The sequence below is a fragment of the Helianthus annuus genome, chromosome 8 (assembly GCF_002127325.2).
Source record: "Helianthus annuus cultivar XRQ/B chromosome 8, HanXRQr2.0-SUNRISE, whole genome shotgun sequence".
Classification (NCBI taxonomy): domain Eukaryota; kingdom Viridiplantae; phylum Streptophyta; class Magnoliopsida; order Asterales; family Asteraceae; genus Helianthus; species Helianthus annuus.
This window is the reverse complement of record NC_035440.2, coordinates 53,136,079-53,151,494: the sequence shown is the minus strand read 5'-3', so window position 1 is coordinate 53,151,494 and position 15,416 is coordinate 53,136,079. Positions and strand designations below refer to the sequence as shown.

Genomic DNA, 15,416 nt, shown 5'->3' with positions numbered 1-15,416 from the left:
TGTGCTCAGTGTACCAACCCCTCCCCACATGCCCTTGGTAATCTTACAATGACCAACCTCCGGGTCAAATCCCAACCTATCCTCCTCTACAAATAAAACAACTTGGTATCCGCCTAACTCTAACTGAAATCTACGGATTCTCATTTGCAACTTGTGTGGGTCACCACAGTGTTTACATTTCGAAGATCTCACCCTTCCATTGCCTTTGTTTATCCCGTCACCCATTCGTATTAGCATTTTGTTGAAGTTTCTCCTTGATCACAAATCCCCATTTCTTACTTGCCACTAAGGAGGCATTACTAGCTTGTATCTTAAGCCCCATAAGTTTCATTCTCACAGAATCAATAATAATATTATGAATATCTTCCACCGTCCTACCTTTTCCTTGAAACAACGTAATATTTCGTTCCTACCAGATGAAATAAATAGTAGCTCCCAACAGAAGCCTCCAGATTATGCTATTAATGGATTTGTTTCTAGGCAGGTTATTAACATGTTGGATGCACTCTATCCATTCATCAGGAGGATGTTTGAATTCTCCCCAGTTTTGAGTTTCCCTCCATATACTCGTAGGGATGGCACAGTAAAAAAATAAGTGACGATGGCTGTCTGGTTCTTCCTTGCAAAACGGACATAAAGCATTAGTATCTTGGTCCCATTTTGTAAGTCTATCCTGAGTAAGGAGTCTCTCTTTGAATGCAAGCCATGTGATAAAAGCGTGTCTAGGGATGCACTGACTGAACCAGATAGTTTTGAACCAAGGAACAATCTTGACGGTTCTGTGTAATGTTTGGGGGTCTTTGGTCAAACTGAAAAGGGTAGCGTTCTTGCCATTCAATCGGCCAATTCCATTCTCCATGAGCAATTACTTCACTGACTGTGCTAGCGATTGACAGGCCAGCCCTGGTTATATCTCTTTTGGATATGACTTCACCCAAAGGACTATGAATGTGCCATTTGTCATACGAAATAGAGGTTTTTTGCCCATCCCCAATTATAGATTCACAGTGAGGTCTAATCATATGTCTGTTGTTAAGAATATTTTTCCAGCTCCAACTATCTCCATCGACAATTCTTATGTCCCAAAAATTCCTGTTCCTGCCCTCCCTATCCTTTAATTTGTGATTTTTTATCCACTTAACCCATATGGACTCCTTATCAGTTATAATGTTCCAAATATGCTTAGACATAAGGGCCACATTCCTAGTTTTTAAGGATTTAATTCCCAATCCACCTTGGCATTTAGGTCTACAAACTTCCTCCCAACGGACACGGGCCTTACCTTTAGATTAATCGCTTTGACTCCAGAGAAATCTTCTCATAATTCCTTCAATATCTTCAATGATGTTAGCTGGAAGAGTGAAAACAGAGGCCCAGTACACTTGCAAGGATGACAAAACAGACTTGATGAGTTGCAGCCGACCTGCAAATGACAGAAATCTATATTTCCAATCCCCTATTCTAGCTTTTACTTTATCCACAAGGCACCTGCAATCTTTTGAGTATAGGCGCTTTGAAATTAGTGGCACCCCCAAATACTTGATAGGGAGAGTTCCCACTCTAAATGGCAGTAGCCCTTTAATATCCTCCTGAACACATCTTCTAACATAGTGCTTTTGTTAAGATTAAGAATCAACCCTGACACACCACTAAATTCTTCCAGGGATTTCTTAATAATGTTCACAGATTCTCCATCTGCATGCGCAAAGACAAATAAATCATCAGCAAAACATAAGTGAGTAATTTTTAAATCCTCACATCTCCAATGATATGTAAAGTTCCCTGCTGCCTCTATTTGTCTCCTGATCATTAAGTTTAAGACTTCCATAATCAAGGTAAAAAGATAAGGGGACATAGGGTCTCCTTGTCTTAACCCTCTCTTCCCCTTAAAATAGCCGAACGGTTCCCCATTGACATTTATGGAATAGGAAGCAGTGGTTAAGCATGTCATTATCCAGCTTCTCATACAGGGATGAAAGCCGAAATGTTGCAAACACTGATCCATGAAATGGTGGTCGACCATATCGTAAGCCTTTTGAAGGTCAATTTTCAAAGAAACTTTAGCTTCCCCTCTTTTTTTGTTGATAATTCCTAACCAATTCCTGAGTAAGTAATATGTTGTCACAAATCAACCTGCCTGGGACAAAGGCACTTTGACATTCATCCACAATTATATTTAGACCAGCTTTTAACCTTTCACAAATTATTTTGGTAATGCATTTATAAATAACATTACAGCATGCTATAGGTCTAAATTCTACCACAGAATTCGGATTGGTAGTTTTTGGGATTAAAGAGATAATGGCGGCATTCACCTAGGTTAGCAATTTGCCATTTCTGAAGATATCCTGAATGGCAGTGCATATATCATCCTCTATGATGCTCCAAGTGGCTTTAAAGAACTTTGAAGAGTATTCATCAGGTCCAGGAGCTTTATCATCATCGATATTGAACATGGCACTCTTTATTTCTTCCTTGGTCACCTCCCTAACCATACTATCTGCAACATGAGTAGGAAGTTTACGTGTAAAAAGAGTTTGAGGTTCTATGATAGGGTTAGTATGGCCTTGTCTACCAAGAAGATTTTCATAAAATTTCACAAACTGGTTACCAACGTCTTCCCCTTGAAAGAAATTGCCGTCCATATCCGAGATGGAATTGATTCTAGTCTTTTGGTGATACCCTCTGACAACATTGTGAAAATATTTAGTGTTTTGATCCCCTTCCTTTAGCCAAGTCACTTTGACCCTTTGTTTCAACAGTAATTCTGCTTCCAAGCTGAGCTGCTTCATGGCATGAACATAAATAGCTTCTTCATCCCGAAGATCTTTATTACAATGGTCCTTTTCCACCTCGGCTTGAATTCTCCCCAATTCTGTTCTAAGTTTTTCTGCAGTAACATTTGTTATATTGCTTTGCTTGCCGAACTTCCTGATATCACCTTTTAACCTTTGCAGTTTTTTAACAACTCTATACATACTGCACCCGTCAATGTGCTGGTTCCAATCAGCCGCTATAATTTGTTTAAATCCAGGTTTTGTTGTTAGATAATTCATAAATTTAAAGGGTTTGGCCTTCCATTTCTTTTTGATATCAGGCATGCTAACCAGGCAAGGTGAGTGATCGGATGTCCAGAAAGGAAGGAACTCAGCTTTAGCGTTAGGGAATTTATCAACCAGAAAGCAATTAGCCATAGCCCTATCCAGTTTCTTGAGCAACCCATCTGGCTTTCCAGGTGATTTATTCAATGTGTAGTGAAGGCCAGATTTAGGAAGATCAGTCAAACCCACCTTATTGCAGCACTCAATAAAATCCTCCATTGCTGTGGTGATCTGAGACGAGCCACTTGATGTCTCTGACAGATTCATAACTACATTATAGTCACCCATCACTAACCATGGTTCATTATGTATGGTGCTATGAAATTTCGCTAAGTCATCCTAAAGGGGTCTTCTCCTGTAAGCTTTAACGTTACCATAGATGAATGAACAGTAGAACTCCTTTTGACCAGTGAGAGGTTTAATAAAGCAATGGATTGCTTGTTCGTTTTGGTCAATAATCATCACATCAACAGTGTTGGGATCCCAGCCTATGATAATTCTGATCCAGTTTCTACAATGAGCCATATTAGACGTCCAATCCCAATGCCTAAAAACCTTATTGCAAACAGATTGTATTTTACCAGAGGTGAGATGAGACTCTAAAACACAACATATACTAACATTATTCTCCTTCATGATTCTCAGCAGTTGCTCTTGGTGATCCAGTTTTCCCAGACCCCTAACATTCCATGTAAGAAGTTTAAAATCCATTAGGAGATTGAAACTTACCAGTCTCATGTTCATTCGGATGAGGATGTTTTGGGACAACTTTGTCAACTGCCATGGGAGCAAGGACTTCTTGAGGTCTGATGTTGAAAATATCTTGCTTCATGAAGACTGCTGTGCCATCCGTTTCCGACTCCACATCTTCAATTATTTCCTCTTCTCTCGGTTTACTAGCATCTCCCTCATCTTCCATATCATCGTCCTTTTGAACAGCTTGTATACCTGCACCAAAGTTGTAAATACTACACAGGTGTATGAAATAACTAATAAGGGATTTACTCCAGCTCTCTAGCACTTCCTTTGCAGGAACTTTCTTATTGGTTATGTACTCCAGGGCTGCTCCTTTATCTGCAGGGGTCAGGTAGTCAAAATAACATTTGTTTAGAGTTTGTTCTTGAGTTTTATTCAAGTTTTTGTTGATGTCATTATCTATAGGTTGTTTTGTATTCTCTCTAAGAGTATAATTCCTCTCCTCCAATACACTATCCTCCTCATCCAGCAATTGAAATCTGTTCGTAGTTTCAATGACTTTGACTTTTGGTCCCTTTGACTTCACATTGCCTTTAACTGGTTCTCTAACATGCTGTTCTTTCTGTTCATGACCAGTAGCTGTCTGATTTTCCTTTACTACCCCTGAGGATGATGCTCATGTATCCATTTGCTTGTTAGTTGCTCTATACATAGGTTTAAGACCCCCTTGTTGTTCTAGGTTCTGCCCAATCCTGCTATTGTTAGACGTCTTAACATAACTCTTATTAAACTTGTTGTTTTTATACATATTTTGCCCTCCTTGGTGATGCTGAGTCTGCATGCCATTGTTAAAGGCCTCCCAATTTATCCGTTCATTTTTCTGTTGGCCCTGTCCCATTCTATCATTTCTACTACCCTTATTGTCAATATATTGGAATCTCCCATACTTGTTCCTCCTATTAGTCACTGTAGTATAACCATCTTCATCCACCTGGTTCATATTTCGCCCTTGGGTTTGATTTGAATCTCTTAATGCTACCCCTCTTTGCTTCTTTTCTTTCAATATTTCCTCCGCTGATTTTTGCCTTACTTGACAGTTCTGAAAACTGTGGCCATACACTTTACAGTGGTCACACTTTGCTGGTCTCATCTAGTATGCTACTTTGATATCAACATTCTTTCCTGGTATAATTCCGGTATTGGCATAACATGTTTTGATAGTTGCTAGATACTCACAATCAAAGTTAATTTCGACTAGAACTCTAGCATAACCCCCCGCCTCATCCGGATTGGCACATTTATACTTAGTAGTTTTATCAAAGGTAATAGGGTTTCCTATACAACTAGCAGCTCTACATATGCATTCAGTTTCCCATAATTCTAATGGGAGGTCTTGTAAAATAACCCAAATAGGTACCGTTTTAGGTGCTACTCTAGTCATGCTCATACCTGCATCCCATTTTTCCAGGCATAATGGCATATTTCCCACCATCCAAGGCCCCAACTTTAAAACCTCATTCATTACAGTCCCATCTTTAAATTTAAATAAGAAAATACGAGATCCATTGTTGGTTATTTCCTCAATGTTATAAGATCTCCACATCTTGTTTATATTGAACTTAACGTACGCCAGGGAGGGATTGGTACCTACAAAGTAACCATAGAGATAGTTTTTGTACCGTTCTTTGGCTTTGTTGATTATCCTTGGTTCCACAATAACTACTTTTTGGCCATCAGCTCTTATCTCGGGAGGGTAGTATTTGATTTTCTCGGTGAACACATTCTTCATTTTACCATCAACCATATCCGCATAAGTAGCTTTAGGTTGGTTAATATTCCCCTCCTCAATCTTCTGGTCCTCTGTCTCTTTATCGCTTTTATTTTCTACAGGCTCGGCCTTCCTGTCTTCCTTAACTTTGGTAGCAAATGTAACTTCACGGATGGGGTTGCTGCTCAACATAGATTTTTTTAAGGTAAAGTTCATATCCAGCCCCGGCACTTTACTTCCATGGCCTTCTCTTTTTTCCCGATTATGCTCAAAATCTTGCACCAGCTCCTTAGTCGTCTTGTGTTTGTTGGATTTTTTCCTATTTATGATAAATTTAGTATCTCCTGGTTGATACTCAGCATTGATGAACAGGTTATCTGAGAATTGGATCCTTCTATATTCACCCGAGAACTTAGTTTTTGGCATATTCTTCTTTAACTCCTATTTTTAGAGTTCCAAATGATATGATGCTTTTTTTGTGGTATATTCTTCTCTACTATTTGCTTGTCCTCTATCGGGATGGATCTATTCTTTTTTAGAGCTGAGGGTTGCGTAGAAATTTCAATTCCTTCCTTGTAGGCTGGCCCATTAGTGATATCCATTAGAGGGGTACTATCCAGATTTTTTCTTTTCGATAAGGAAGTATTCCTATATGTGGAAATGTTTATATGAGAGTTAATCCGATCACTACCCTATATATATATATGGCTCTCACTATCTGCACACCAAGTCTGGCTATTTGCACAATTAGGGTTTACATACGCTGCGTATTGACCAATACGCAGCATATAGGGTTACCTCAATACTCTGCGTATTGACCTCTACGCAGCGTATGTAAGGGGTAGGTACACGACCAGACAGTCAAACCTAGTACCATGTCAAATCAGTCTTACATAGGGTGCGTATTGCCCTATACGCAGCGTATACTGCTAACCCTGTACGCTACGTAGAGGTCTCTACGCAGCGTATGTCAGACTGATTTGACAATGATACGATGTTGTCCAGGCACGTGAATAAAGCAATACGGGGAGTAGAGATCAATACGCTGCCTATTTGAGTAAATTTAAAAGTCTATTTAGCTCTGCTTTCTTTTCATCATTCGAACAAGCCACAATTCTTTCTTCTTCTTCTGTGTTTCATAGTCTTCTTCAGTAGAGAATTTACACCCCAAACCAAAATCATTTGTTCTGTTTTTTGTTCAATCTTGTTAAAATGTCATCATTTTGGAACGATAATTATTTTGGTAATCGCTATTCTAACGACACATGGGGAGCAAATGCTGCCAATGAGGAGGAGGAGGTTGTGTCTGGAGTCCCTGTTGATCAAAAAACACAGTTGCCAGACTTGAACAAGACTCCCACTCCACCTGTTGATGAACCAAATTACCCGGCGCATCAAGTGTGTCCAGATTACGGATACGGGTATGAATCTCCGTACGTGCAACAAAGTGGATACGGTGCTGAGAATGCACCTGTTGATGAACCATATTACCCGACGCAGCAATCGTATCCGGGTTATGGGGTATACGGGGATGAAGGTGGATACGGAAGTTACAGTGGATACGGTGGTGAAGGTGGACATGGGGGTGACGGTGGTTACAGTGGATACGGGGGCTACGGTGGATACAGTGGGTACGATAGATCTGGGGGTGAAGGTGGATACGGTGGATACGGAGGCTACGGTGGATACGAAGAACATGGTGGATATGGTTATGAGCCCCGTAATACATCACTTTATGAACCATCTACCCCGGGCAATCCATTTCAAGTAAATGAGGTATCACATTAAAATAATTATTATTATTATTGTTAAAAATATTGTAATTATAATTATTATTATTATTGTTTAAAATAATATAATTATAATAATTATTATTGTTAAAATACTATTATTATTATTATTATTATTATTATTATTATTATTATTATTATTATTATTATTGTTGTTGTTGTTGTTAAAATACTATTATTATTATTATTAATATTGTTAAAAATAATATAATTATAATAATTATTATTATTGTTATTATTATTATTATTATTATTGTTAAAAATATTATAATTATAATTATTATTATTATTATTATTATTATTATTATTGTTAAAAACTATATTTCATTTATTTAATTAAATACATTATTTATTAGTTATTTACTCTTTTATTTAAATCATTTATTCATTTTTAATCATTTATTTATTTATTCAATATTTAATCAAATTCTATATTCAATTATTAAAGAAATAGTTATCAATATTGTTTTTATTTCTTTTATTTAACTAAACTTACAATTAAAAATTTTATTCTTTTTATAATAATAATCTAGTTAGTCTAGTTAAAACAAATAATTATAAGATTTAGTAAATAAACAAGTTAAGAAAGTTAAGTTAATAAACTATTTATTTTTCTTTTCTAAATAATTAAATTAATAAAAAAATTTTTAAATAAATTAGTATTGTAAATAAATAAAAGAATCATGAAATTGATTTTTAGTTAAAATGGTTAGTTTAAACCTAACTTAGTTAGTTAAATCATAGTTATATGCTAACTAGGTTAGCATTTAATACAAGGGACCACTAACTGAGTTAGAGAACTCAGTTAGTTCAGTTAAGTGCCAAAAAACAGAAAAAAGGGGGGTTCCTCTTTAAGGAACGGGCCCCTAACCGGTTTCGAACTCACGACCTCTCGCACACAAAGCAACGCACTAACCACTCGGCCGGGAATGCCACATCCGTTTATTTATGGAAACAATTACAATTTATGCTCGCTTTCGCATCCTTCCATTTATGCTCTATAATTATTTACACTTTGGTCCCTGAGTTTCAAATTTTACAAAAATAGTCCCTGAAGTTTCGAAAATTGACACAAATGGTCCCTGAAGTTTCGAAAATTGACACAAATGGTCCTTGAAGTTTTGAAAATTGACACAAATGGTCCCTGAAGTTTCGAAAATTGACACAAATGGTCCCTGAAGTTTCAAAAATTGACACAAATGGTCCCTGAAGTTTCAAAAATTAACACAAATGGTCCCTGTACTGTTCAGTTAAGTATGCTAACTGATTTAGTGTTTAAAGAAGAAATCTTTATATGAAAGTTAACCTTGTTAAACCATTCAGTTAAAATAGTTTCAATAATGACCATATTAGTACCTGAAGTATGAGTTTCAATTATATTATTATTATTATTATTATTATTATTATTATTATTATTATTATTATTATTGTTATTATTATTATTATTAACGTAACATTTTTTTAGCGTTTCATGTCTCTAACTGATTTGAAGAATTGGGTACAAGAAACGGGAAAAGAGTATGGTTACGTAATTGTTACCCGTTGATCAAAAAATATTGGCGGTACTACTGGGATGGTATGGCTTGTGTGCGACCGTAGTGGTGAGCACCGTAGTAAAGCAACAGTTAGGAAAGCTGGTAGAAAAAAATCGGTTGCCCATTTTCATTACTCGCCATCCGGGACGTGACGAATGACACGTGGGAGTTAAAAGTGGACTGTGCGAACCATAACCACGAACCTACGACGAGTCTGTTGGGCCACGCTTTTGTGCGAAGATTTACTGAAGCCGAATACAAGCTAGTGGAGCAGCTAACTGCTCAAAACATGGAGCCACGTATCATATTTCAAACCCTAAGAAAGCAGTTCCCCGACAGCCTGCACGTTCAGAAAGACGTGCAAAATGCGGTACAAAAAATTAGAGCGACAATAATGGACGGAAAGAATCCTATTCAGGCACTGGAAAGCCTGCTGCATGACCACCGATTCATTTACGACACCCGACAGGAACCCAAAACAGATGTCGTAACAGAGATTTTCTTTGTTCATCCTTATTCAATCACTATGTGGCGTGCATTCACGCACGTGATGTTGATCGACGCGACCTACAAAACAAACCTCTACAACATGCCATTTGTCCAGGTTGTGGGTATGACGTCGACTGGGAAGTCTTTTTGTATCGCACATGCCGTTATTTGTAAAGAACGAAGGGGTAACTACGTGTGGGTGCTTGAGCGGATCAAGTCAATATTGCATGAATGTATGATGCCGCGTGTGATAGTCACGGATAGGGAGCTTGCCCTAATTAACGCGTGTTCTAAAGTATTCCCGAACGCAACCAGGCTTCTATGCCACTTTCACATCCAACAAAATATAGCTAGACAGTGCAAGAAAGGGTTCGATAAAGAAGATTGGGGGAAATTTATGACGTACTGGCGGAGATTGTGCGAATCTTCATCAGAGCCCATGTACAAGTACAACTTGGAGAAAATGTATAACCGACTCGTGGTTGCCAACCGAGAAAGTAAGTGTTCCTTCAACAAACGACTCACCCAATCTATTATATTTTACACACGCTTTTACATTTCATTATTTTATTTTTGCAGGTGTCTATGATTACGTCTACGAAAACTGGCTCAAAGACTATAAAGAAATGTTCGTTTATGCGTGGACCGATAAGTGTCACAACTTTGGTCAGCGCACCACCAACAAAGTTGAGAGCCAGCACGCAAATTTAAAAAGATACATTACGCGCGGGAGTTCATTGGAGCGAATAGCAAGATGCGTCATTGATATAGTTGAAACTCAGTACGATGAAATACAAAAAAGTTTCACCGAGAGCATTGAAAAAACGATGAACCACCACAGACACCGAATGTTGGACAACCTACGTGGAAAGGTTTCCCATGAAGCACTTGATTTGCTGGCAAAAGAGCTACTGAGGAAGATGGAGGTGTTGCGGAAACTTAACGCATCATGTGGTTGCCATATGTGGCTTAGCAATGGATTGCCGTGTGCTTGTAGACTGGAAAACTACAAACGTACAGGTAAAAAAATATTAAAACCACAAACCTTTTGTTATTTTGTACGATTTAGCTGTTTCTCACACCGTATTAACTTAACTGTGCAGGGCGTATGCTACAACTCGACGACATAGATGTATTCTGGCGTAAGCTTGACTTGCTCCCATGTAAACTGGTAGACGTGGAAGTCGATATTGTAGCAGAGCTCAATAATGTGCGGCAACATTTAGAGGCGCAGTCCCCCGTTCAGCAAAAGAGTATGCTTTCAAAGATAAAAGCGGTCTTCACCCCGAAATCGTCAACCAAGAAACCACCGATCGTCCAGCAAAATACTCGCGGTCGGCCTACATCAAAGAAAGTACAAGAAAGGCTAGATGACCAATACGCAGCGTATACAAAACTGGTAAACTTTTGATACTTCAAACCTACCCAAATGACCCCAATTTTGCAGATGTTTTATATACGCTGCGTATTGACCAATACGCATCGTATTGGTTAACTGGTGTACAAAAATAGTCCCTCAGTTTCAGTTTTTACAAAAATACTCCCTGACAGGGACCATTTGTGCTAATTTACGAAACATCAGGGACCTATTTTGTAAAATTGAAACATCAGGGACCAAATTGTAAATATATCAAAAAAGAGGGACCATTTTTGTCAATTTTTAAAACCCCAGGGACCATTTGTGTAAAAGTCAATACGTTTCGTATTGATCAATACGCATCGTAGACAAACCTTGTTTTCTGTGCAATGATTGGTTATCAGGCACTGAGATCTAGGGTTTATCTACGCTGCGTATTGGTCAATACGCAGCGTATTTGGTTAACCCTATACGCTGCGTATTGACCAATACGCAGCGTAGATAAACCCTAATTTTGCTAGTGTTTGGTGTGCCAATAGGCATTTTAGTGTGCCAATAGGCACACTCTTAAAATACACTTTTGGTGGCAAAATATAACCCTAATATTCATAAAGGGTAGATAATGTTACATGTACTGCCTTGTCATTATCTTCTATCTGATGCTTTATATATACATGCAAATGAAAGGGGATTACTCATTTCTGTTCGTTTTGATGAACCCGGATGGCAGTGGTCCAGATGCTTCTTTCCAGAACATTTAGGTGATACACAGTTGAAAATGCGAAATTATGTTTCTGGTGCAGTTACTATGGAACGCGTGGAGGTGCAAAATGCTGACGATGCAATTAGAGATGCAAAGATTTTCGGGAATCCTCATGGCAATCCTGGGAAAAATTTAATTCTTTTATCTGATGATGATACTGGCTTTATGCCAAAGAGGATCGATAATTTCTCAAAGGAGGTTCGTTCTTAAAACATCATGTACAGAAATTATCACATTCTGGATTTTTTAATAGACTTTGTTGGTTGCAGACACTACGCATTTATCAACAAAAATGTGAAGCATTTGAGACCGTTGTTCATTCTTATACATCTTGCCCTTATGCATGGGATGAACCCTATTACCCACATCGTCTAACCGTTGAGGTGTGCTGACATTTAGTTTTATAAATTTATAGTGATACTTCATCTATCATCAGTTTCATATATTGTGATCTTGGTTTTAAAAAGCGAGAGGCGCACAAAAGCGACGAGGTATAAAACCGAGACACGAAGCGCAAAAGCGGCGGACTTTTCATACCCAAGGCGCAAGTTAATTATATATATTTTTTATATATCCCATAGGTTTTTAGCTTTTCCCTACCCAAAATATAGTTATAAGTAAGGTTTTTGTATGATTTTAGCTACATGTACAATCCAAAAAACCCAAGGTACAACAGTTAGATGCATAAAAAGGCCTTAGGTACAAGAGGCGTGCGCCACAGGCCAAATGCCCAGAAAAATCCCAAAAAAAAGCACGCCTTTTTGGGGCTTCTTGTAATTACTCTAGGCTAGCTATAAAACTCTTGAGTATTCTTCTCTTTTTGTTCATATTATGTAGGTAACTGGAAAGCATTGAAGGGTTTAGATGCAAGGATTAGAGGCAAGGCTGAAGGAGATGCGTGGGTATCTAGACCTTGTTGTAAGTGGCAAACTACCATTAAATTATGAAATAATGTACTATCTACAGGTTTGTTCTTCTTCATTTTATCCAAATATCCAACATGATAACTAGAAGGGGCAAAAGCTGGCAAGGTTAACTAAAATGGGTTTAGGTTGAAGTGAGTAATTTTTTTGGTGTGGGTTGAAAGAGGCTTGGTTTAATCACACATGTGCCTTGTCCATTTTTGAACTTTTTTCAAATAGTTATACAAAATTAATGTGATGTTTGAATTAATTTGTTGATACACTTTGTGTGGACGCGACTCGGCTCGGTTTGACTTGGCTCAGTTCAACTTGGTTTCGACACGGTTAGGTCCGGCTCAAGCCCGACGTCACGACGTTCCTCCGTCGTGCGCCTCAGAGTTCGACACGCGAAGCACGGAGCGCGGCAAACTATGTCCCGATGACACATCACCATGACATCATCATTGTGATGTCATGGTGATGTCACAATGTTGAAATTGTGAAAAGTTGTCAACAGAAACTCACTTGGGCCGATTCAATTCAACATTGGGCCGTAACTTGTCATTGGGCTTTGACCTTTTTTTTTGGGCTGAAGATCAATTCGACGAAACACCCTCAATTTTACTTGTATGTCGACGAAACAAAAGGTGTTTCGTCGACTTTGTTTTGTTTCGTCGAGTTCCTGTTAGTTTCGTCGAGTCTGTGTCTTTGTTTAGTATAAATAGCTCTCATAGTTTCTGTGTGAAACTTGGACGAGAGACGAGAGCTGTGAGACAGTCAGTAAACATTGTTTGTATATGTTTGTATCGTTCTCATCCCTAATTAATAGATATTGAATCCTTTGGTTACGCGTGTTCTTATTTTACACTTTGTTTGGTTTGCACCGTCACGGGGATTCCGCACCCGTTACCGTGTTTGTGATAAACAAGGATAGGTTTTCGTTATCGATCCACCGGAAAAACGGGACCTACATAAATGAGTTATGATGTTGTATGCATCAGAGTACTTGTCAGGTGAATGGGTGACTTTCACCCCATTTGACTTGTTTCCCTTTTATTTAGCTAATTTTGATTTAGCCCGCTTTTTTGAGGATCAAGCATAACCCCTACCCATCCATAAGTAAATAGTTCCATATAAGTAAGTTCTTGCTGCTCAGCAGTGAAAACAAGTGAACAGATGCTTGTTATCCACCTTTCTTCTATTATCAAAAGCGTGACAACTTTTCACAGCTTGATCAATAATAACTCTTCATCAGTTAATGACGGGTATTTGGTGTTTGTCTTTCCTTATTTGTAGTCACTAGTCATTTATACATATCTTAGTTGTATTTTGTAGTCACTAGTTAGCGGTAGGATCCTCATGTAACAAACATGAATTTGGTATTTGTTTTTCCTTATTTTCTAAATTACAAATGACATTACATATCATGCACTTTTGACGCATATGGACATGTTTTTAGTTTTCAAAATACATATATATATATATAACTCAAAAGAATTGCTCACATGTTTTTAGTTTTCAAGATTCATGGATTGCTTAGAGCTATGTTTTAATAGTAAAATTCCTATCCGAAAGAACGTTTTGACTTCTCTTGTAAACATTTGGGATATGTTTTGTATTGAACTTACAGTAGAGTTCTGATATTATGATTTCTATATTCTACAATTATATTTATATCTGTTAATAGTTGAATGGAAATGAATAGTGATTTTTCATAGTTGAATGGAAATGAATAGTGATTTTTCAAATCACAGCCATCCATTATAATCTATGGTTAGTATTATTTATGGATTCTGTTGGTTCAGGCCCTTTTCAAAACACTTTCCAAAACACTGAATACACTCACTGCTGCAACTTTATTATGTTTTCAAGCTCTCAAATATGAAGTGAAAACTCTTGTACGAGATGTGTATAAAGAAAACAAAAGAAAGACTTTTTGCAAAGAGAAAGAGATATTTTATTCAATAATAGGAGTGGCTATATATAGCCTACATGCCCAACGTACATATGACTTATTCTCAGACTAACCGCACTACCTCCTTAATTGAAGCTACACTCCAACTTTCTGCTCCACCGAATTCGGTCAACACCTACTACTTTTCTACCATTTATTTAATGACTAAATAATTAAACTAGTAAATAATAAAACCAAATAATAATAACCAAATAAAATACTAAATGTCAAGATTAAACCTAACATTCTCCCCCTTAATCTTGACCCGTTTCTTCATCAAAGGAGTGTCGGCTCTTCGTCTTGGATCAAGTTCGCTTCGTTGTCTTTGTCTTTCCATTTTGTGCACTCGTAGCTAAAATGTCCAAAAACTCCACAATCATAACACCTAATTCCACTTTTGTCACCTCGACCCGAGCCTCTTCCACGGCCTCTTCCGCCTCTATCACTGCTTCTTCCACGACCTCTTCCTCGACCGTATCGCCTATCACCATCACCATCACCATTCTTTTGCTCACTAGCCATCAAGAGTTGGCCTTGCTCTCCCTCCTTTTCCTCATGGCTTCTCATACGCTCTTCATACGCTTTTAATCTCCCAACAGCTTCATCGAATAGCATTGTGTCCAAATCAAAACATTGTTCGATTGAAGCCACAAGTTGAAAGAATGGCTTCGGCATCGAATCAAGTAATCTTTTCACTAAATCAACTTCTTCGAGTTCATAACCTAGAGACCTTACCTTCGATGCTATGTCGTTCAATTTCACCACGAAATCGTCAACCGCTTCACCCTCTTTCATGCGCATAGTTTCAAGCTCCCTTCTTAATGTTGCAAGTCGAGCTGCTCTTACCCGATCTACACCTAAGTACCGGGTCTTCAGTCAGTCCCACACTTGCTTGGGATCGGTGTAGCTAGCCATTTGCAGCACCATCTCTTCGGGAATAGCTTGAAACAAAAAGGCCAAAGCTTGTTTTGCTTTCTTTTCATTCGGTTCAGCACCTAACGCCCTCGGTTCAACAGTCTCCCATACACCATTTGCATCCATAATGGCCTTAACCTTGACTG

The 15,416-nt window shown here is 38.1% G+C and overlaps 2 protein-coding genes across 2 annotated transcripts; both read left to right on the top strand.

Moving 5' to 3' along the window:
• Positions 1-8,909: 8,909 nt before the first annotated feature.
• On the top strand, positions 8,910-10,790 carry LOC110870034 (PKS-NRPS hybrid synthetase CHGG_01239-like). Its single transcript, XM_035975991.1, has 3 exons — positions 8,910-9,876; positions 9,959-10,399; positions 10,483-10,790. The coding sequence occupies exons 1-3, from the start codon at positions 9,180-9,182 to the stop codon at positions 10,788-10,790; spliced, it is 1,446 nt and encodes a 481-aa protein (XP_035831884.1). The 5' UTR covers positions 8,910-9,179.
• Positions 10,791-11,426: 636 nt separating this feature from the next.
• On the top strand, positions 11,427-12,402 carry LOC110871137 (putative vacuolar protein sorting-associated protein 13C). Its single transcript, XM_022120070.2, has 3 exons — positions 11,427-11,697; positions 11,769-11,882; positions 12,337-12,402. The coding sequence occupies exons 1-3, from the start codon at positions 11,515-11,517 to the stop codon at positions 12,352-12,354; spliced, it is 315 nt and encodes a 104-aa protein (XP_021975762.2). The 5' UTR covers positions 11,427-11,514; the 3' UTR covers positions 12,355-12,402.
• The last annotated feature ends 3,014 nt before the right edge of the window (positions 12,403-15,416 follow it).